Source organism: Rhinolophus ferrumequinum, chromosome 3 (assembly GCF_004115265.2).
Source record: "Rhinolophus ferrumequinum isolate MPI-CBG mRhiFer1 chromosome 3, mRhiFer1_v1.p, whole genome shotgun sequence".
Taxonomy (NCBI): domain Eukaryota; kingdom Metazoa; phylum Chordata; class Mammalia; order Chiroptera; family Rhinolophidae; genus Rhinolophus; species Rhinolophus ferrumequinum.
The window spans coordinates 77212629-77237714 of NC_046286.1; the positions used below are offsets into that span (position 1 = coordinate 77212629).

The window sequence follows — 25086 nt, forward strand, 5'->3', positions numbered from 1 at the left end:
GGGGCTGGCAGGATTCCATCTTGTATCTACACTGAAGTTGTAGACAAACATTGTTTTAATCACCTTGCATTTGAGAAAAGGAGCACTTTAAAGGAAAACGTATCCTGGGAGAGGGGTAGTGTGAAAAATATATAAGCATTGCCCTGATGAGTTTCATCAATTCTTCCCAAATACTCACTGATGAAATTTTTCGCCTTAGGTGTGCAGAAGGCTATTTTGGGCAACCTTCTGTAGCTGGAGGATCATGTCAGCCATGCCAATGCAATGACAACCTTGACTTCTCCATCCCTGGCAGCTGTGACAGCTTGTCTGGCTCCTGTCTGATATGTAAGCCAGGTACAACAGGCCGGTACTGTGAGCTCTGTGCTGATGGATATTTTGGAGATGCAGTTGATGCAAAGAACTGTCAGCGTAAGTCCTGAACTATTGATGCACCTGACAGAATTGATGCATTACACCTCCAAGTAGCAGATGAGTTCTTGAGTGGGATCGGAGAGTAGGAAATTATCTGTAACACATGTATGAGATGCACAGGCTATACACAGAGTCTGCATATTCTAAAATCTTTTTTTTACTAACTAATAGAGTAAGTCTCTTGAAAATTGCTGCACTGCGGAAGTGTGGTTATTTTTCAAATGACACACATATTTCTGTTTACATGTGTAATGAAGATTAAAAAACAACAACTTATATCGATAGCAGGAAAGAGGAATTTGGAAACTCGGTAGGACCTAATTATCCTTTATTGTTTATCTCAGTTATAATCATTTTCTTGAAATAAATTTATTGGCCCATATTACTTCATTAGTACCTGTCAGAAGGTGCTACTCAGTATCGCCTTCATATGTGAACTTTTTACATTTCATCATAGGTGTAAAATTCTGCCAATATTTTTACACACTGGTATTTGTAATCTTTGAGTTATTAACCTTCACCTTAGGACTATTTGTAGAATGTTATTTCTGTTGTCCTTCCACAAAATTTGCTCTGTGGGGCTTCATTCCTATCAGTCAGTACACCCCTTCCCTCCACTTCCCCTTCGTAGCTGTAGAATACACTATGGCATAGAATTTACAAAGGCTTTATATTAGTCGTGACAGAATATGCAGGGGAGATCTTGTTGTGAAGAGTCAAACGGAATGTTAGTCCATATTAGTCCTGGAGTGCTTTACACTGTCATCGTCAGCTTCATCTGCTGTCATAATCTTTAGACAGAGCAAGGTGTGGTATCACCCCACCAGTTTACTTCTGCCAACTGCATTATGTAAGGAGGAACTCTTCCTGTCATTCAGTTGGGTCCTAGGAATTGCAACATTATAGAAATCTCTGGAAATGTAGTATCTGTTATTATCTTTGCTGTAAACACCAAAGACTTGGTAGGATACCAATTTCAATTTAAAAAGTATATTTTTCCTCATAGATTTTAAAGGTGAGTGCCAGTTTTTTGTCATTGAAAGGTGACAATGTGATGAATCAAAAACAAATGACTCTCTGGAAGAATGGGAATCCATTAGTATTATCTGTAAATTGGTGATTTTTTTTTTTTTAAGCAAAATTTTCATCAGGCTCAGGAGGGCTTTTAAACACTGGGTTTATGGCATCTATGTAAAATCATAGAGAGCTTAAGAAATTCTGTTCAAGCATGCCATCCAGATCTTCACTTTCTAGCTATGTGACCCGGGTAAGACATTTGACCTCAGTGAGAGTTTCATCATTTACATAAAGGAACATAATTTTCTTTGGGGATTAAAGGATCTGATACAGAGAGAGTATCGGAGAGTTGCCTGGGGCCTGGGATGCTTACAGTAGGTAATGCCTTAAGGAGTAGTGCTTGTGGTAGTCGTGAGTATCCGTGGCCCGCTGATTGTAGGGCTGTATTAGTCATTTAATAACCTCTTTTTCTATTTTCCAATAATTTCCCCCATAAATTTGAGGAGATCCTTCCACTCATTTTGTTGTGGTAAATTGGGGATCTGTGGCATGAAGCCTTAACAACACATAGAAGAATATGGTATGAAAACGTCTTTGAATCATCACCAATTTTTATACCACTTGCCATGAGGAATAGACATGATTATGCTTTTTAATGCTCTTTAGCATGTAATTAAGATTAAACATATAAGAATTTATTTATTATGTATTTTGATAATTTTTCATAGATATAATAACTCTCCGAGAGAAGAAAATTCATGGCTAACCATTATTTTAGCTGCCTCTAGATTTTTTTTCATGAAAAGTACACAACACAAAGAAATATAGTTTGCTTTTTAAATTTGCGTATAGTGTTTATTTGTCACACATTTCATTTAAAAATGCCATTTAAAATTTTTACTTTGCTTTGTTAGGTATTTTTAAGATAATAATCATTAAGAATGACATTAAAGTGTCATATGTTTCATTTAAAAATGCCACTTAAAAATTCTTTATTGCTTTTGTTATTTTTAAGATTTAATTCAATTTAATCTTGTATTCCCCACTCTAAGAAGAAATGGCTTCTTAATTCTAAATTATTTGAGATTTTAAAGATGTATATATAATATATACATAAGGAACTTACACAAAGAAATTAAAATTATATACAATTATTCTACTGTTCAAATGAAATGGATAGTTTAATAAAATATTTTCTTCAGCCTTTTCTCAGACCTCAACTATAGACTATCCTTGGGCTATCGCCTGAGGAAAATGACTGGCTACCCAACTAATATCAAGTTCACAGACACTGAATGCCAAACTACTGGAAGAAAAATCAAGCAGTTTTTAGGAAAGCAATAAAACTAAGTAGAATCTGGAGTCAGATGAACAGAAAAATAGCATAAGCTGATGGATTAGCTATTTATAATGTATTTATAAATTGTGCTCAGATCAAAGTATCCAGAAACATGAGATATTGTACAAAATTTACCAAAACCATCTATGAATGCTTTCAATTCCCATGTTGTCTCCCCATCACGTTTTTATTCTGGTTTGAAAACAATTACCGTGTTTCCCTGAAAATAAGACCTAGCCGGACAATCAGCTCTAATGCGTCTTTTGGAGCAAAAATTAATATAAGACCCGCTATTATATTATATTAGACCCGCTATTATATTATATTATATTATATATATTAATTTTTATATTAATTTTTGCTCCAAAAGATGCATTAGAGCTGATTGTCCGGCTAGGTCTTATTTTGGGGGAAACACAGTATGTATACCATTAAAAATAATGAGCTATTAATTACTGTTCTATTTGTGAAAAGGCCATTTAATTTTTAGACTGATCTATTATGTTTCAGAATAACATCAGACAAACTTCGTAATACAGATATGACAAAAGATTACTTAAACTGAATACATTTTCTATCTTTGGAGAGATAGTATATAAGTTAAAATAAAAGTGATTTTTAAAAATTATAATGCTAATCTTAAATATTAAAGTTATATATGTATATATATATTTATTACCTCATGCTCATTTTTTAAGCTTAAAACAAATCAGGCACACCATAAATAATAATTAAATTGAAGAAAATGATGTTGCTTGATTGCTAGTGGCATTAATATTATGCCATGTGTGCTATTAATTTTCATAACTTATCAAAATTATTTTATCTCTTGAGTCAATATGGATTACTAAAATGGGATTCAAATATTTTAAATGTTGGCCCAATGTATCTGTGAAGAAGTGAAACAGCTGGAGGAGTGACTTGGAGTCAGAGAACTCCAAGGTTCTGGACTCAGCTATATCATCGAATCAGGTGGCCTTGTGTGAGTTATGGCTTGTTTGAATTTCACTCTCTTCATTTGCAATATTGGAATGATAATCCTGACATTAATATTTTAATAGCACTTTATGTGCCAGGTACTGTGCTAACACTTTACATGAATTAATCTTACAGTTTGTAGACTTGTTGTAAAGATCAAATGACATAAGGCCTAACAGATCATCTAGTAAATCAGAAAACATTCTGTGCTAAACGTTAGTTGCCAATTTTACCATTTTGGAGATATTATTATTTAATAAGCACATTAAGACTACTAGAAACTTTTCCCCAGCCACAGATCTCTCTTCTCTTTGCAGCTTGTCGCTGTAATGCCAATGGCTCCTTCTCTGAGATTTGCCACGCTAGGACAGGACAGTGTGAATGCAGACCTAATGTGCAGGGCCGGCGGTGTGATGAATGCAAGGTAAGGAGCAGGAGCTGACCAATGAATTACTTTCTCCTTGAAAATGTTCATGAACTTTCAGGGAAATACACCTTAGTGTATTGAAAGAAGGGTTCATGTAACTCTATGTGTAAAACATTGTGATCATTGAAATGGTTTGTCAAAATAAAACAAAATTTTCTGTACACTTGACCATCAATCTATATTTCCTTGGCAGTGAGTTTATGTAACATTCACTGTACTTCAGATGTTTCTGAAACAAATAAGATACAAATTAAATCCCAGTCTATGGAGAGTAAAATACTCTTCCCTTTGCCTTTACATTTTTGGCAGAATAAAATGTGTCATACCCTTTGCTTTTATCAAACTCTTTGTTCTTGTTCCATCATTGGAAAGTTAGTTCCAGTGAGCACTCTAACTAAAAGTTTTCAGTAGAGAAGCAAATCAAGGTAGTTTTTAGAGACATCATTTTGCTAAAGTGAAACAATAATCAAAATCTGTTGCTCTCTGTTCTTGAACAAAAGTATGGCAAGCCTTTGAGATTCCTCCTTGAGAGCAGGTAGATTTGCACTACTTCTTTTACGTAAATATGTACAGAGGGTGCCAAAAAAATGCATGCACATTTTAAGAAAGGAAAAAAAACTGTTAAAATTGTAATACTCAATATATACCAATAACAAAAGATGAACACAAGTCATGTTTAACTCCTGCAATTTTAAGAGTAGCTCAAAGTGGTTACCCTCAGTGTCCAGAAACTTCTGATTATGGAGAACGACTGCTTGAGCAAAGTTGACCAAAGTATCCACTTGTATCGCGGCGCATGCCATCTCAATTTCTTCCTGAAGTACTGCCAGTAAAGCTGGTTTTCTATGGTATACCACATTCTTTAAAGTTCCCCACAGGTAGAAGTCAAGGGGTGTTAAGTCAGGAGGACGTTCTCAAATTTCAAATACAACTTCAAAATGGTCTTGCGATCCTTGGATGACAACGATGCTTCTGCCATTTTCTTTGACTGCCCTGCCCATGGCATGGTGATACTAGCATTCCTTTGATTAACGCCATCTTTTGAGCAAACATCATACTACACTTTGCTACTGTGATTCAATTTAACTTCAAAAAGTAATACATTGATAACATCTCTTAAAACATGTATACATTTTTTTGGCACCCCCGGTGTTTTTGGTGCTAAAGCTTATTAAGGAGAAACAAGCTTTTCTCAGATGTCATCAAACTGGCCTTTCTGTAGGAAATTTGAAAATACCATCTGTTTTTGTCTCTTAAATAATATTGTATGCTCTTTTTTGTTTGTTCGTTTTTGTTCTATCTTTCTGTTGGCTTTGAAAGTCCACTATGTGGTGGGACCCAAAGAAACGATTCTGTGTGTTATGTGACTGCAACCCCATTGGCTCTGTGTCACCACAGTGTGACATTACAGGAAGATGTGTCTGTAAATCAGGCTTCGTAGGGAAACAGTGCAACCTCGGCAGGCAGGTGCACCAACAGGAGGAACAGCTGCAGAGAGTACAACCAGTGCTGGGGTCGCCCCCGAGGTGGGGTTTCAGCAGCTCCAGCGGGTGCCCTCGGGGAGCCTATCGGCCCTCAGCTCCGGTAATCCCAGAGGCGCTGCATGGCTCGTGCCTCGGCATGTTGTGTTTTCGTGTGCTGCAGCTGACGATCCCTGATGCCATTTTACCAAATAATGGTTGCTAAGTGTGCAAATGGCAAATGCAAAAGCTAGACAATTCCTAATTGAAGCCTTGCCTTTTAAAAAGAGCTATCCATATGTTTCAAAAGTATCTTCAAGTCCATTGGTTAATGAAAGTTTCATTTAATCATGGATATGTAGAAAACGAGGAAAAAATATGCATGGGAACTTATAATCTTAGAAGTAGAAGGCACCTCATGCAGCATTTAGAGCAAACTCACTTCTATGGATGTACAAATGAAGGGAAATCGAAAGTGAGTTGCCCAAGAAAATTCAGTCCATTGACTTGACATTTAATCATAATTAATGATTTTGTTATATTTCCACATTATAATTTTGCTGTAAGATACAAGAAACACATTTTCACACACTGTAATGCATAGCATACACAAAGTAAGGAAGCATGTTTTCTGTTACTAAAATTTGGTCCCCATTCTCACAAAACAAAAGCTGGGAGGAAGAGAGAGAGGAAGGGCCGAGAGAAGACTAGGTCCACAGCTCATCTGCAGAGTAACAGGAGACAGGACTTGCCTGTGTAGAGTCAGAGCCTGTGGGAGAGTTGAGGGTAGGGGATAAAAGTGAGAATGAAGTAAAACAGAAGAAGAGAAAAGAAAAAGTAAAGCATGCTTTTATTTCTTGGCTTTATTGACATTTTAAGAAAACTAGTTCTCATTTCAAACCACCTCAGGTCAAATCCCAGCCTCACCACTTCTAGCTATAAAACAATTCCTTACATCTTTCTTGTAATTCAGCTTCTTCATCTCTAGTAGGACCCACTTCATAGGCTTTCCATCTGTTTGCGAATGGCAAGAGATTTACCAGGGGAAAGGCCTATGAAGGATAAAAGGGGAGAGAGCCTAGTATGCAGGGAGGCTTCTGCTGCAATGCAGCTCTGACTATGTGAAAGGCTAGAGGGAAGGAAAGATTGAGTAGAAAAGCCTCATTTAGTACATCCTGACAAAATCCCAAATTCTTGACCAGGCCAATAGGAAATGCCCAAGCAAAGTTTGCCCATTGGAGGAATACTGATTTGGGCAAAAATGTTCTAGCACTTAATTGTAATCAATCATTGACTAGAAGTACGACCTGGCGTGAGCTCCTCCCATGGATCCAAAAGAATAGAAGCTAGAGGTTATGGTTCAATGACACTCCCCACTGCAGATTCTCTTGCAGGAAGATCTGTTGAGGCACCTCCATGCCTGTTTCAGGTATTCATGAGAACAGTACATAAGGCACGGATATGGAGAGTTCCTCGTAAGTGTTAGGTAATATTAATACTATTGCTATTAAATGAATAAATGTTTGAAAAATATTTTATTTTTAAAAGACAAATGCATACACAAAGTTAAAGGACCGTAACTAATTAAAATGTCTCCAAAATATAAATTTAGCAGAAATTTAACCCTCACTCATGCCCTGTTCCTACATAGCCTAAAACACTATTGTATGCAGTGTAGTTTTGTCCTGAGATGGTATTTCCTCTGAGGCAGTATGTATGAGTTGAGAGCAGCACAGACTCTGAAGACAGGCTGGCTAATTTGCAATCGGGACTCCACAATTAGCTAGCTGATGACCTTAGGCAAATTACTTGGCTTTTTGGTGCTTTGGTTTCACCACTATCGAAAAAGATGATAATATTTATCTCCCAGGATTGTCTTGAGTATTAAATGAATTGATATTTATAAACAGATTTAGATCAATGCTTGGTGTTCTTGGTGCTTGGCACATCGTAAGCACAACGTGTAACTTCTAGTTGTTATTATTATTTTACATGCGAATAATTGATAGGAGCTCAACAAACTACCCACTGAAGCTGGACAGGCACCCTCTCCCATATTTGCTTTACCTCCTTAATTTTGATTACTGACTAGAGATGTTCACTCTTTAAGTTTGTTGACTTCAGGGGTTTCCCCTAGTCTCTGAAATAAATTTTTAAAACACCAAATTTGTTAAAATGTCATTACTGAAATTTAGCAGTATTTATTTTGGTATAACTTAACCTTAAAACTATATAGTAATTTAAATATTTGAATAGTGTAGTAGAAACATTTCTTCTCATATATTTCTTTACATAATCAACTTTGGAATTTTTTTAATATGTTGAAAATATTTGAAAATGTTAAGTTTACTTAACATTTTATTGATTTACCAATTAAAGATATATATAGATATATATATAGATATAGATATATAGATATATAGATACACACACGTGTGTGTGTGCCAATAAGGAAAATTTACTAAATAAGACTGAATATAAAGCACTATCTCTGCAATTCAGATTTATAAGTCAGAATATTTAGGAAATAAAAACAAATTTAAAGTATTACTTCTATGATTCACATATTTTAAAAAACTGGTTTAGTTTATTATCTTCTAGTCTTTTATTTATATATATATATATATATATATATATATATATATATATATATATGTTTCTATTTGAGTGCATCTGAGTGGTATGTGTGTCATTATAGGTATGTAATTAGAATCACAATGTATATATAATTTGGTATTCTGATTTTTAAAATTTTACTTAATACTATATCCTAAGTATATTCATGTATCATTAAAACTGCTTCAAAACAGGATTTTAATGATTGCATATCATTTCATAGCATGAATATATCATAACTTCATTTATTCAAACTTGCTCTAACATCACACATTCAAGTGCTTCTATAATTACTTACTATGATAAATAATATTATAATGGGCATGCTTGTACTTGAACCATTTTCCCAGTTTCTGATTATTTCTCTAGGCCAGGTATCTAGAAGCTTACACTGAGTTGTTTTTTTATGAATGAAAATATGGTATGTTTGTAGTTTTCCTTATATAATTAATTTTAATTTAAATATCATGTATTAGGTCATTTCTTAGAACTGATACACACTTTCTTCTTTAGTCATATAGTGAAATCTTTAGTCATATAGTAAAAATAAATTCAGCAGTAAATATAAAGATTAAAATGATTATCAAACTCATTCAATCCATTTTACATTTTAAAAACGAAACTATTCTTAGCTATAGTCATTTTAAAAGACTCATATTTAGTGTGATTTTGTTTTCTAGAGCTTTTTGTAAATATTGTTAATGACAATGGCAAAAATATAATGCAGCTTATTGATTTCTCTTTGGATGGCTCACAGTAAGTAGCAAGATTTATTTTTACCAAGAAGTAACTATTAAGTCTAGTTTTCCAAAATAGTAATTATTTTTACAAAGGAGAAATTACTTAGACTAATTTTCTAGATTAAGATATTATAATACTGTGACATACTTCATATTTAAAAGGACAACCCTAACATACTTTAAGGAGGATATGTGCTTTCCGTTTTTCTAGTAGGAATGATTTTTAATTCATCAGCATTTTCTAACATTCACTCTCAGTCGGATGACATGTATTCCAAGAAAGTCAGCCAAAGCTAGTAATTAAAACTGGACCATACAAAGTTACTTGTTATAAATAGATAACAGAGATGCATGTGGATAATTCATCAGAGAATAAAAGTTTTTCTCCCTTTAATCTTTGATATGTGTTTTCATAAGTCAGTTTTGATTGTTAGGATGAAACCCAAGAAACTAGATGTTTGTCAAACCAATTATTTTGTCATTGTAGGCATAACCTGTAGATTCTATTTTTTATGTGAGCCCTGTAGTGATGATTAGAAGTGTTTATGGATATATGAAAAAAGTTAGAACAAATACTAGAGAAAAAAAGTATTTTAACTTTAGGCTGCTGGTCAATAATATTGAAAGCATTTTTATCGAGTATTACATTGGTGCAAAAGTAATTGTGGTTTGAAAGGTTAATAATTGCAAAAACTGCAATTACTTTTGCACCAACCTAATAGAAGGAGTTCTTAAGATCTGGAAGTAATTAATTCAGATTGTTAGGAATTAAGCAAATCAAATTTTAATTAAAATAAAAATACCAACCATAGCTTATTTTCACAGAGCTGTTAGAATTTTGGAAAGTATAGCGAAAGGCTAGTGAAAATAAATCAGACTGAATGAGAATGCCCTAATTCTGCCACTTACCTTGATGTAATTTCAAAGTAATTGAACTTTTCTCTTTGGATTTTATTTAAAAGTTCCATTAGATTAAATGACAACTCAGTTGTCATACGAGTAACATCAGTGAAGAAACCTTGCTAACCCTGGGGCTCCTCTATTCCCACCTCATCTTTCAGTGCTGTGCATCTTATTCTATAGTACATGCATTGATTTACATATAATGTTTCTTTCCTATGCCAGCCTGAAACCTTTGGTCTACATTCGACAAGAGGGTGTGTTCCCTGCAACTGCAATTCCTTTGGGTCTAAATCATTTGACTGTGAAGAGAGTGGTCAATGTTGGTGCCAGCCTGGAGTAACAGGAAAGAAATGTGACCACTGTGCCCATGGCTATTTCAACTTCCAGGAAGGCGGATGCACAGGTCTGTAATTAAGACAAAGCACGACACATTCATTCTCTGGTTTTGGTGTCTTGTCATCCGTAACAGTTTGTTCATTGGGGTCCACAGAGATTAAAGGAAAGGCACCTGGCAACAAATATATGACACAAAATATTTAACCTAATAAAAATGTCTGTTTATTTTAAATAATTTGACAAAAGGAATACATTGTGGTTTGAAACACTGCCCTATTAATAGGGCAAATACTGTGCTTGCAAATACTCAGTACAAATCCATCAGCAGATCCCAGTTTGGCTCTTTCTCTCCCTGTCTGAGACCTCCATGCAGCCAGTCACTCAAAAGCTACTGCAGCTTGAAAGTCAAATGTTCAATTTTTCTGATGCCAATGTGGTCTTGGTTGAAACTCTCCTCCCAAGCAAATACATTTCAACTTTTCCTTTTCCTATACAAAATTGGTACAAGGATCAGGGAATTTAATATATTTTTCTGGTACAAAAAATATCTTTACATCTGATTTTTAGGTACCTTGAAACAGATTGGCTGTAGATGTTTATTAGTTTGTAAGAAAAATGCAGGCAGAGATTTCTCACCATGATTTCTTCAAGCAGTGGTTTCGTATGTCCAGCTACAACCTTTCTGAAATCATGACATAGAAAATAGGAATTAGCACAAAACAGTTGAAAGTAAAGACTTATCATTAGCACTGATTCATGTGCCACTAATTTGGAATTGACGCTTATTTCAACAATAACTAGATTGAATATTAACCTTTCTTTACTAAACTCACTGTTTCAACATTGGTGATACTCTTACACTCTCTGCACCATGATAAATACTTGGTAAGATTTTAAGATTCTGTTATTGACTACTGTAGTGAATTTATGTAAGAAGTGTCAGGAATAATATTTTAAATTCCTTTAAAAGCCAATACCTTTTAGATATTCTCAACCACCTTTGATACACAGTTGCAATCATAAATTAAGCCATTATAAATTATTCTGAATGTCACCATTGTCGATCCTCTATGAATCTGCATGTGATTTCTAAGCCAATATCTGTATACACTAAAAAATTCTAAAGCTGCATTTAAAAATATATTCTGCCTCTAAATCTGAATCTTACTTTCATTTTTACTTAATAGGAATTAATTAAATGGTACTTAAATAGATACATTCAAATACATCTACTACCAGAAATTATAAATGAGATCAATAACGTTATTAAAAATTTTGAAATGATGATCACATTTTAGAAATGCAGACTTAGTATCATTTAACCCAGAAAATCAGAACAGAGAACAATCACAAAATAGGCAGGATAACATTATGTTTGAGAGCATGACTTGGATTTATTCAGAGGTTCCACCAGTAACTAAATACGTGACCTTGACTGGGTGGCCTGGTTTCCCTGCCCCTCTTCAAAATTCATCTATGAAATGAAGAAATTAATAGTATCTACCTTGCTGGGTTTTTGTAAGAATTAGTTGTGTTAATGGCTATAAAATAATTAGAGGAATGCCTGCCATATAAGTGCTATGTTGTGTTTATTATTGTTATTATCATTATTTCTTTATTATATTATTCAATGTGGCAAACATTCTGTTTTGGCAGGAGAAAACTAGAAAATACTCAGGTTTTCCTTTTCACTGTTATGATTCCGTTGAAGAATTACTTAGAGAGTTTTTGTTTGCAAGTAATGATTTGAACTGTCCCAAGACATTTTTAGCACATAAATTTAAACATAATATGAACTATTTTTCTTCTTAATAAGTGGTACATATAAAATAAATCCTTTGGCTTAAAATTAGCAGCAACAATAATAAACAAAAATGGCTAACATTTATTTGGTGTTTACCCTATGGCACGTATTGTGCTTAACATTTTTCACAGTTGGTATGAAATGCTGAGAGCAATGATAATCGTGATCCCTTAAAATGTGAACTTAATCAACTATCCCAAATGGATTTTGTTTAAATTATTTAATCATTATATAACAAAAGGTTTTTTATAACATTAGTCTTCTATTTGAATCCAAGTATTTGGTTTTTCTTCTCTTGCTGTCTCTTTTTTAATATGAAATGCTGTACTAAAATATACTCAGTACTGGGTCAGCTATAGCTAACAAGTGGCATATATTCCTTGTCTTGGATGACTTTGAAGACTTCAAATATTATTTTTGCATTCTTGAGAAAGTCCATGGGTAGGGATGAACTTGCACTCTTTATCTGTCACATCATAGGGTAGAATATGCAAAATCTATTGAAAATAAATAAGGCAGGTAGTAAATAAAACTCAAAAGTATCTTTGTATGTGTGTGTCTGTGTGTGTGTGTGTGTACATATATACAGTTATATAGTTCAACTAGTTTTAAATATTTTCAAAACTGAGATATCCTGATTTATGTCAGCATATACTTAATTTAGGAAGCCTATTAAGCTTTCAAATTAGAGTCATCAACAGGAAGGAACTCTTAATCTATGTAGTATAGAAGTATTAGTTATAAACTTAAAATAAATATAGACTCAAAATTTTAAACTTTATAGTATCTAGTTATAAGGTAGCACCGTTATCATGGAATCTGATACACCAGTTCTTTTTTCCCATTAGTGCAAAAGTTAAAAATGCGTTACCTTTTGAAATTATTAAATGAATTACAACATACATGTATTGAACAACTCCTATGTGAAATACACTGTACTATGACATAAAAGATAAATAAGTTAAGTCTTCACTTTCAAGAGTCCTTAACAATGGAATGGAACATAAAACAACACAAATCACAATATGAAAGTCAACATTGTTTATCAAATTTTTATGTTTTTGTGTTTTGCTCTTTCATCTATGAAGCTTGTGACTGCTCCCATCTGGGTAATAATTGTGACCCAAACACTGGTCGATGCATTTGCCCTCCCAATACCATTGGAGAGAAATGTTCTAAATGTGTACCTAATACCTGGGGCCACAGCATTATCTCTGGTTGTAAGGTGAGTGAATCACTTTATTTCATCTGATAATGTTTTTTAAAGATTTTTATTTTGGTAGAGGTCTATAGCTGGGCATTCCATATCCAATATTGTATTACAAAACAATATAGAACTATCACGATGGAGTCAATGTAGATATTGAACAGTATCTTACATATTTCTTATGGAAAAGATGATGAAGTAAGTACACATTTATGCAGCTTCATCCAAGGCACCTACCATAAAAGGAGAAAAAGAACCAAAAAAAATCTGTAATAAAATGGAAATAGCTACAGCTTTATATTTAGACACAATGAAATTTATCTGCACAATGCAAAGAAATTAGGAACTAACTAAAGGAATTTGCCAAAAATTTATAGGAATTACCCTCAAATTATGACTAGGTTTCAGTTTCTAATAAACAGTTGAGAGAATTCTGAAGAGTCATATTAACAATCTTTAGCTTAGAAAAATCCTCAATTTTTTCCACGGATGGGCCATAGAGTGTTTCATGACCAGCCTCACATTGAGAGAAATCTATCCAGCATCAGGGTGGAAGTAGCTATTAAGTTTGAAGATTCACAGAGCTACATTTTTGGAAACAAAACAAAAATTTATCAAGAAATCAGGACTCATGAATAAGCCATTGGGAAACTTAGGAGGTTTCCATTCTATTAACAAAGTCGCACGATGTGGCCAAACTCTAATGAAACTCCTGAAATTGAAGCTGATGCTTAACGTTCAGAACATAAATCAGGATGAAATATAGACCAAGTTTCTTTTTTAAAATGTGGTTATATGTTTGATACCATCATATTTACTGATCCTTGAATAAACCTTATGTTGCTTGAAGTTGACTGAAATTTTTTGATTACTTTGAACCACTGTTAGCCTTGGTTTCTTTATGGTCCACCCCCCATTAGCTTAGCAGCAGTAGCTGTTTTGTTTCTGCTACTTCAGGATCCCTTATCTCTCTCTTTTATCCTTTTTTAGTAACCATCTTCTACCAGTTAACAAGTCTTTATAGTCTTTTTTCCCTGTTTAAATAACTGGTAGGGTTTCTGTCTTCCAAGTGGGTCCTGAGTTGATATCCAAGTGGGTACCTTCTCACTCTGTGTCTGAATTTGTCTAAATTTGTCTAAAATCTAAATTTCTGAACAGACACTTCATCATTATGAACAATTACAAAAAAATTCACAGAGCCCTCAAAGTATTTATGAGCATATATTCTACTATTTTAAAATACGTGGAAGACTGTTATCTAAATCAACAGTGATTTGAGAGTTATAACTTTCCTTTCTTTGCATCATGGATAATTTCTCTGTGCTGAGGTGTGAGCACATACACCATTTGAGCTTTTATTGAAGAAGAATAAAAAGCCTGCCATCTTTCTCTAGCAGGGAAATAGTGCACACATCCTTTGTTGCTAAATAAACATTATATCTAATTATGATTTAAGTTTGATGTTAGCTATAATGCTATTTAAACATATGGCTGATGGTCTCATTTATTCTTTACTACAACTTGCTTTATAAACTTCCAAATTTGCAAAGGTCCTAAGGTCTATTTGTACTGTAAATTAATATTTAAGAATTAATGTTAGGTTTTATACAATAAATTGGGTAGTAGACATTTCATATTTTAGTTAAATGATAAGGATGTCTCAAAAGACATCTTTTAAATTTATTACATGATTGTATTTTCCATACATAATTTTCTATTTCTGATTATGGCCGATTTTGTTTGAATGAAGGAAAATATATTTAAGTGACTAAGTTAATCATCATTATTTTGAAATCTCATTCTACTCTTGATGTTCTATAAGGATGTTACTTGGGGTGATGACAGTGGGTTATTATTATTCTATGACTTAGAAAAATATGTCCATGTTTGTAATATAATAAATAATCATATTTTGGGTTTAAAATCACTTTTAGTAGTAGCCACTATACATCCCTTTTTACTGTATATCAATGAAGACATAAAAAAAAAAAACTTAATTATAAAGCTACGAAAATAAGGCCTAGTGATTATTTTAATATCAGAATCTGGGAAAATATTTCACCAACATTAGGACAGGAAAGAGATGATCTATGGGAAGCTGGTGATTATATATCACATCCTAGAAAGAATAGTCCCGTAAGTAAATTACTGTTGGCAGGAACAGAAGCAGGAATATCTCCAGTAGTGGTAGATATGAGAATTAAGCTGAGCAGTGAATGTGTGAGAAATACAAAGTGAAATCTAGCCAGACTTAGATCTGGGAATTTGGCAAGTTGTTTTGCATATGAGTCTGCCATAGAGCTATAGATCTGAGAAAAATAATAGTACAGCACCAAAAAGAGTTAGGTGATAGACGACTTGCAAATTCTATGTGGTGACAAATTCAGACACAGAGTGAGAAGGTACCCACTTGGATATCAACTCAGGACCCACTTGGAAGACAGAAACCCTACCAGTTATTTAAACAGGGAAAAAAGACTATAAAGACTTGTTAACTAGTAGAAGATGGTTACTAAAAAAGAATAAAAGAGAGAGATAAGGGATCCTTGAAGTAGCAGAAACAAAAGAGCTACTGCTACTAAGCTAATGGGGGGGTGGACCATAAAGAAACCAAGGCTAAAAGAGGGGGCACATCCCTATCTTCAGCCCCAACAAGGCTGAGGTTCAGACATCTTTGAAAAGAGTGTGGCTACCACAGGAACATGAAATCTGCCTGTGGTAAAACAGAAAATAATCACACACACACACACACACACACACACACACACACACAAAACAATCTTGGCAGAGTTTGGGGGCAATTGCTAGTCCGTGGGCACCACCTACCATCATTGTGGAAGGCTGTGGGCATGCTAGAAGCAGCCTTTCGTGGTCAGAGCAAGTACACAGATTGAAGCTACTCAGAAAGCTGCCTGAAGGAGAGAGTGGTCTCAGAGCAGAACTGGAATTCTTTCTGGACCATAGGACTCCCATGCTAAATAATAAAATAATAACGACAATAGAAATGAAGAACCAGGACCCAGGTGCTAAGTATCCGCCCACCACTATGACCTCGTCGGGTCTGTCCAGAGTCCTCTGTTGACTAAGTTTAACATTCTATTTCCTGACCACAGAGAAACGTCTACAGCTTGTAACCATAGTATCACAATACAGGGCAAGGAAGTGTGAATTTAAAGCTCAGAGACAGTAGATTGATCATTGGCACAGCTGGTCTCTGAAAATGATTTATTCTAAGATCCTAAGTGATATTTTAGAAATCCACGTGGCATTTTTATTACATTGCAAGGAGATATGAGCTCTGTAAATCAAGAGCAGAAAGATTTAAAAGAATGTAAGACAAAAAGACACATAGATGAGTGGAAATAAAGAAATTGTTGAAAAGAAGCTAAAAATTCAGTAGTGTAATTAAAATAAGCATTGATGACATACACATACGATAGAATTTTCACTGTGGAAAATGGGAGCTATAAAATAGAAGACAAATTTGGGAGGCAAATATGAAAATGACTACAGAAGACATAAGGATGTTATAGATTTGGGAATATGCTTTAGAAATTATAGGTGATCCTGGAGAAGAAAAGTGATCAATTAGAACAGAAATAAAAATAAAAAACAAATCTGAATAATACTGGATCAAGATACAACTTTGTTCTCAAACTGAAAGAACTCACCATGTTCCAGTCAATAAGAAAAAACTCAAATTTTTAAAAATTCTGGCAAAATTTTGAATTACTTAAATAAAGAGAAAATCTTATGTCTATCTAGGGAAAAGAAAAAAAAAGTTACCAACAGAGCACCTCAAATCAGTCTTGCCTGCAAAACTAAATGTCAAAAAACAAAAACAAACTCTAGATATCACTCCTCTACATTCTCTCTGGCTTCCCAACACCTGGTTTGGTGGTTCTTATATGTTCTCACAGTATTTTCATTGCACTATAAACTATGTCTCTATACAACCTAAATGCCAAAAAATGAGATGATAAGGTAAAATGACTTTGTCTAAGATTTAATCTATGAAACAAAAAGCATTTAAAGCAAACCCATACCTAACTCCTCCTTGCCACAAAAAGGCAGAGAATGTACATTTTCTTATTCAATAACGGTATGGTTTCTAGACATGCATATATTTTAGTAAATGCAGGCAGCAATTTAATTTTAGTTCACTGATATTTCCCAAGCGACTAAACTAGAACAATGCAAATACAAATGATTAGCATGTGTTTAATGGGAGCATAGAAACATTAGAATTAAAATGTTAAGCTATTTCCCAGGAAATGGTATTAGTGGTTGCTGTTTTTATCTCTTCCATAGGCTTGTAATTGCAGCACGGTGGGATCCTTGGATTTCCAATGTAACATAAACACAGGCCAATGCAACTGCCATCCAAAATTTTCTGGTACAAAATGTACAGAATGCATTCGAGGTCACTGGAACTACCCTCACTGCAGTCCCTGTGACTGCTTCCTGCCCGGGACTGATGACACGACCTGTGATTCAGAGACTAAAAAATGCTCCTGTATTGATCGGACTGGGCAGTGCACTTGTAAGGTATGTGCTGCCAAAATACATTAAGGAAAAACTTCACTCACTTCTATTTTCATAACTCAGTATTAACTTCATTCAGAGTTCATTATTCCTACTTCATTAAGCTAAACAAACAGTAAAACAAAAACTCGTTGCCAGACACAGAGTTTTTATTGACGTATGTTCATGAGCACACTGATAAGCACTGCTTTTTATGAACATATTTTTAACCAACGCCTAACATTTTTTGTTGTCTAGTTCATAGAGAGGATATATTTTCAATGGTAAATTTTTCTTTATGTACCTGCTTTGCTCAAACAAGAATAATCTGGGAGGGTGATAAAGATGGTTCGCTTAAGCATCATCAGAGAAAATCACAGCTAAAAAATAAGTCTAAGAAAACCATTCTTCCTCAAATTAATCTGCAATCACTGTACACTGAAATATATATTTACTGCTGTGGAAGCTCAGTAAAATTCCATCACATATAAACACTGACATTATAAACAGTGACTATGTAAAATTTCAGCCCTCGTTAATATTGTTAAATGATGTAGGAAAAAAGCCAATTAAAAATGATAGGAGGGATTTTTTTCCCCCTTAGATATTTCTGAAAAATCAGTCCCAGGGTAAATGCAGTTGAGACTGTGTCAAAGGTATCTTTTCAAGAAAAAGTCTCTGCAGAGAGGAACAGTGGAACAGGAGGATGAAATTCAGGGAGTGATTGTTAAAATAATCTTGAGAATTTAAGAAAATGGAAGCTTTTGCCATTAAGGGCCCTGAACAAAACACAATGTACAATTCTGCATTATTAAATATTATAACTATGACCACGTGTTATATTTAATACATGGTATATAAGTATATATACATTATATAATAATGATTATATAAGTCTGTGTTTTAACATGCTGACTTTTTTTTTTTTTTACAACTTTACGTCATATCACTCTTTAGGAATCAGTATTTCTGTTTTGCTTTTCGAATTCTCATGACTTTCATATTACAGCAGAATAGTAGGAAATGTGCTGCCTAGATTAAAAACAAAAACAATGTACAATATCCTTAGCATGGTGCTTCTGTATAAATAGAGCATTTTTTAGAACCATGAAAGCCTAACAATGAAATTAACTACATCCGCCGTTTGAGATGGGAGTCTCATATTCTGCGTTGTTTTCTTTTTTGTTTAGTTGTTGTTTTTTTTAAGTGAGCTCCTGTATTTCATTCTCAAGTTTATTTCTCTCATAATGTCACCATGATGGACTCTGAGGAACTCTTATCTTTCTTCAGGTGAATGTGGAAGGTGTTCACTGTGACAGGTGCCGACCTGGCAAATTCGGACTGGATGCCAAGAACCCACTTGGCTGCAGCAGCTGCTATTGCTTCGGTGCTACTACTCAGTGCTCTGAAGCGCAAGGACTGATCCGTACGTGGGTGAGTAAGGACCTGCTGAGCCATGTAATGATATAATATTAGCTCTTGCTGGTGTCTTTAGCCAGGCACTGAGGAGTAGGAGGAAATGGCAAAACATTTCAGTAAACTTGTCCCCTGCGCACATTTAGAAATGGTAGAGGGGCCATGTGCCATTGGAGGGTTGGAGTAAATGCCTTTTCAAATCTTCCTTTAAAATAGTTCATTTATTGTTGATGAAGAAATCGATGCCAAGGGTAAAAGTCAAACAGTGTAAGGGAAACATGTTTGGGGACGAGAAAAAGCTACGTTCTGAAGAATCAGGGCACTAGAGCATGAATGTGGATCTTTGCTAATGCTGTAATGAAAACCAGGATTTGGTGCCCGTTTACTCCAACCAGCTTTAGAGAATCCTAGATTTTTAGGGCAGAAGCATGTACATCTTTACTTTAATTTTCCTTCACGTCTTCCTACTTTTAGATTTTATTTTTTATTAGTATAAAAGACTCCAGTTTTCACAGAGGTTGTGGTTTCCAGTATGCAAACAAGTAAGAAAGATGTATCCCTTTGCCCTACTTGCTCACTATGCACTAGTTCTGTTTCTTATGAAAACACGTCGTCGGAATGGGGATGATGGTGCTGCAGATAGACACGCAGTCCATAACTTAGCTTTAAAGAAGTGCCCAGAAGACTGAACTCAGTCTCCTGCTGTGTTCTGATCCCATGCAGGTAACTCTGAACCCTGAGCAGACCATTCTGCCCCTGGTGGATGAGGCACTGCAACACACAACTACCAAAGGCATCATGTTCCAAACCCCCGAGATTGTTGCACACATGGATCTGGTGAGACAAGATCTCCATCTGGAACCTTTTTATTGGAAACTTCCAGAACAATTTGAAGGAAAAAAGGTAAGGACAAGAACTTTAAAGATACTTGAGAACAAAGTAAAATAAGGTTTTGGAATCACTCCATTTGTCTCACTCATCGCTCCTCCTATTTTGTTGTCAGTTGATGGCCTATGGTGGTAAACTCAAGTACACCATCTATTTTGAGGCTCGAGAAGAGACAGGTTTCTCTACGTATAATCCTCAAGTCATCATTCGAGGCGGGACTCCGGCTCATGCTAGAATTATGATCAGGCATATGGCTGCTCCTCTCATTGGTCAGCTGACAAGGCATGAAATCGAAATGACAGAGGTAAGCTTGTTAGTTGTTTGGTGCAAGGATGTCCATGTTTTGTATTCAGTTTTGTGAAAGTGGTTTATTTTCTTGTTACAGAAAGAATGGAAATATTATGGTGATGATCCACGAGTCAGTAGAACTGTGACCCGGGAAGATTTCTTGGATATATTATATGATATCCATTATATTCTTATCAAGGCTACTTATGGAAATGTCATGAGGCAAAGCAGGTAAAGTATAATGGAAAATACCCAAGTTAAGTTCTTATTCTAGAGGCAATAGGGAAGATCAGTAAGATATTAAACAAGAAAGATTTAGAAATATTTGCTTTGGAAGCATGATGATAGAAGACAAGTCAAAGATGGCTTCCAGGTTACCTGGTAGAAGTTATTGCCACTCCCCCAAAAAAGAGGAGAAGGAAGTTTAAGGGGAATAAATGTTGAATTGACCTTTGACATAGTCAGTTTTAGATGCCAGTCAGAAATTCTAGAGAAAAGTCCTGCAGGGTAGAGGTAATTAATTGTTATACTATAAATAGATTGCAAGATTTCTGAGAAAATGACCTCCTTCAACCCTCAGGGGCACCAGGTAGGGACAGGTTGGTCCCCGCTCTTTCAACCATGAGCATTATCATCTGTTCACAATCATGTACCATACAATATTGCCATTTTCTCTGTGTATCATGACATAAAAAAAATCGGAAATCACACTGAATAGAAAGGAACACAGAAGACCAGCAAGAATGAATTATGGAAGCCAAAGGATGGGAATATTATAAGGGACTAGAGTGTTTTAATTTGACCCAAAGAGGCGGAATACAATAAGACATTCTGAGACCAACACTTGGGATCACACTGGTGACATTCTTAATTCCAGTTTTAGTGGAGTTTTTGGACAGAAATAGTCTCCAAGTTTTGAGGACTAAATGGAAAACACTGAACCTAATGTCACCAGTGTAGACTAATGGTTGCCATGAACATAATTGCAAAAGGAGGAATGAGATAGTGTCAAAGGTCAAGGGTAATTGTTTAATCTGAGAGAGAAGTAAGCATGTTAACAGACCACGGGGAAAGAAATTAATAGCAAGGAATATATTGTAAAAGTACGAAGTTAAGAGGATAAATAATGGAGAAACCATGAGACTTCAACTTTATGAGCATACATAGTCATGTTCCTTGAATGGAAGGGACAAGTTATCCAATGAGATAAGATGAGGAATCAGCCAGCGATAGTTAGCTTTCGTAGTATGGAGACAGAAATTTGAGTTCAGTTCATACACATAGTTCAATTTCTCTGGCAGATCAGTTTCTCTGTTATGTCCTGTGAGAATATGTAATCAATAGATATTTGAAAATAGTCTTATAAAATAAATCTGTAGACCAGTCCAGGAAAACAAAACAAAACAAAAAAATTATGAAGCCACACATTGGCCAACCAATGACTATAAAAAATACCAGATTTCAAATGTTTACACTGTAGTAAATATACAAGGTCAGACAATTAATTTCACAAACTCATCCTAGAAAAATTGCTACATACCTCATTGTTGAATATCACTACGGTCACCTTTGAAGTACTCCCCTTGGGAAGCTATGCACCGACACCAGCACCAAGTCCACCCTTCAAAGCAATTTTGGAACTCTTTTTCTGGAATGGCCATCAGAGCTGTTGTCGTATTACCCTTGATGTCCTGCATGTTATCAAAATGTCTTCCTTTCCATATTTCCTTGATCTTCGGGTAAAGAGAGAAGTCACTGAGGGCCAGATCAATGAGTGAGTAGGGAGGGTGTTCCAATAGGTATTTGTTTACTGGCTAAAAACTCCCTCACAGACAGTGCCCTGTGAGCTGGTGCATTGTCCTGATGCAAGAGCCATGAATTGTTGGTGCAAAGTTCAGGTCATCTAACTTTTTCATGCAGCCTCTTCAGCACTTACAAATAGTAAACTTGGTTAACTGTTTGTCCAGTTGGTACAAACTCATAATGAATAATCCCTCTGGTATCAAAAAAGGTTCGTAACGTCGTTGCAATAAGTTCTCGAACTTAATTGTCAGAAAATCCTTTCCTTTCATGCAGAAAATCTTTATTGCCTTTCTGATTATACCAAAAGTAACGGCAATTGGTAAAAGGATAAATCAAGGACCAAAATACACTTTCAAATCTGTAATCCTTTGGTTTCCTTTTCATACTTCTCATTTCTAACAAGAGATGATTTTTATGTCAAATAATAAAAGACATGTACCAAAAATGTACTGTCAGCTATCTTGTTAATTATTTTAGAATATCAAATAAATGGAAATCAAGTGGCAGAAGCCAATGCAGGGTTGTATGTTGTAGAAGACAGCAGGTGAGTGTGCAAATATATTATTTTGCAAATTGTTCTGTGCAGTAGTAAAAGAGTTTGGTAGTACATGGAACATTTTATTACTGTAACTGATAGAAACAATGTTGTCATGCATTTTTCATTATACTTTCTTTGCCTCTCTCACACAGACTCCATCTTCCTACATTGTGAGGTTGTCTTTTTTCCCATAAGTCTCTTTCTTTTATCATCTTATTTCACATACCTCACTAAATAATCCCCTTCGTCTTAAGAGATAATTTTTTGAAACTTTAGAACAAATAAAACTTCACTTTTTTCTTGGCTTCATAAAAACTAGAGTCATCATCTAGCAAAAATAATAACAAATAAAACGGTGGATCATCATTTGATTTTGTAACACAGTGGAATTGTGATTGGGGTCAAAAATATGTTTGAATCTTTCCCTCAAAGTAGTTAAGATATAACTTTGCAGCTTTGCTCAGTTACCAATTTAAATGTAACTACTTAAATTTGCAGAGCGTTTCAGATTGTATTTGAGATTCAGACTTTGTATATGTCATCGATGCTGAAATTTTCTTTTTGCATTGCTTTTGTCTTCTCTTATATTTATTTGAAGGACATAACAATTTCATATTTTAGTATTCATTTGACATGGAGCTTGAGTTTGGCCAAATCCCTGATTCAGGAAGAACAGTTGTTCTCTAATCCTCTGAGGGGGAAAAGAAAAAAAGGTGCATTGCAGAAATATCTGTTGTTGACACTGTTCAAGTTGCACTTGGTTTTCAAATTCTCACTAGTCTGCATGCACGCTCATGTGCAAGAGAAAGGAAATGTAACTAGTAACATTTAACATTTAACATAAACACCATGAGATTCCAGTGGAGATGACTTGTCAACAAACACCCAGTTACTATTATATTTTACTCTCCCACAGTGAATCAAGGGAGAATGTAAAGGTAGAGTCTTTCTTATAGGAGGGGAATGAAATCTGAATTTTTAAGTGAACGTGTGTTTCATAAAGGCTGTCTAATCTTCAGATTACAGATTACAATGCTCGTGGAGTCAGAGTGTGCATTCATAATTTAATGTCAATAAAACCTACCTTTGCCTATTATGAAGTTTATGATTCAAGCTCCTTAAGCTATTGGAAGTACATTTTTATTGAAGCAAAACTATTCACTGTCTCATTTAAAAGCTTATTTGCAGAACATTTCATGTTATCAGTTAGTCATGAAATAGTCTGAGTTTATGGAGTGCATATATTTTTTTTAATGTGTAATTTCAGATTGATGAAAAGGGTATCAATGTTTTCATTGTGAATCTTTTTTTTTTTAATTATAAGGACCTTTCCACCAATAGGAAGAGTGAGTTAAGTTACTTGAAGGATTTGTTTAATAAAGTTAACAAAATAGTAATTTGAAAGCATTTTATCAACAGAAAAATGTTATTAGATTATGCTCAGTCATTGGTTTCTAGATGGTTTTCTAAAGTTCTAGAAAGGACATTCGGAGACTCAAGAGGAAGGAATCAGGCAGGGACAGTTGTAAATTAAAAGCAATTTCACTAGCGACTATGGGAGATTTCTAATGGGAAATAACCACAGGTTGTCTCTTTGAAAGAATGTAAATGTCTAATTAAGTGGCCCTGTCTACCTGAAGCCTCTCACATTTTAAAAAGTGAAGGAAAAAAAATCTTTACAATAACTTTTCAAGAGGATACCAGACATCTAATTTACTAAACTCCTTATGATTTATGTGGATATTTTCCTGATGTTTTATCTCAACCTTTGGGTAAGCACAGATACAAGAATAAGATGTGGCACGTGAGCCCCGGGAATTTAGAGAGATTCAAAACAGTAAAAGAAGCTTAAGGTTACTGGCAGAAACCTGAGAAGATTCTTCTTGTAGGATCGACTGTTTGCTGGGTGATCTTAACTGACTAGTATGGTAATGTAAGTATATGCTTGCCGTTTCCAGGATTTCTGAAATTTCAATGGAGGTAGCTGAACAAGGACAGGTAACAGCAGTGACTCCTGAAGCTCACTTGATCGAAAGATGTGATTGTCCCTTGGGCTATTCTGGTTTGTCCTGTGAGGTAAGCTGGTTCCTGCTTAAGCTCAACTCATTTAACTAACCAAATAAATATACACCCAGAGCTACCTTTGCTACAATCAGTTTTACTTTCTTGCATATCTTTAACTATTTCATTTGATTTTTCACTCACAGTGTAAGACACAGCAAGAAGAGAATGCTGCTATTGTTACTTAGGAATAGGAGTCACAGCTGAAGGGAGGTATTTGATAAAAATTAAAAGATTTGTAAAAATATGGAGCAGTCACAATAAGAATGTTTTCATAAGGCCCGTTAATTATATCTGATTTATTTTCCTGACACCTCTTATGAATAG

General features: G+C 34.8%; 1 protein-coding gene across 2 annotated transcripts in view; it reads left to right on the forward strand.

The window, feature by feature from the left end:
- The window catches only part of LAMA2 (laminin subunit alpha 2), a 527500-nt gene that overhangs the window by 337644 nt on the left and 164770 nt on the right, over positions 1-25086 (forward strand). For both annotated transcript variants that reach the window (XM_033102537.1, XM_033102538.1), the window contains exons 19-28: positions 200-411; positions 4066-4172; positions 10117-10297; positions 13123-13259; positions 17553-17789; positions 19056-19199; positions 19905-20084; positions 20185-20373; positions 20455-20588; positions 24657-24774. In XM_033102537.1, coding sequence (XP_032958428.1) covers positions 200-411; positions 4066-4172; positions 10117-10297; positions 13123-13259; positions 17553-17789; positions 19056-19199; positions 19905-20084; positions 20185-20373; positions 20455-20588; positions 24657-24774 — 1639 coding nt within the window. The remainder of the gene's footprint in view (positions 1-199; positions 412-4065; positions 4173-10116; positions 10298-13122; positions 13260-17552; positions 17790-19055; positions 19200-19904; positions 20085-20184; positions 20374-20454; positions 20589-24656; positions 24775-25086) is intronic.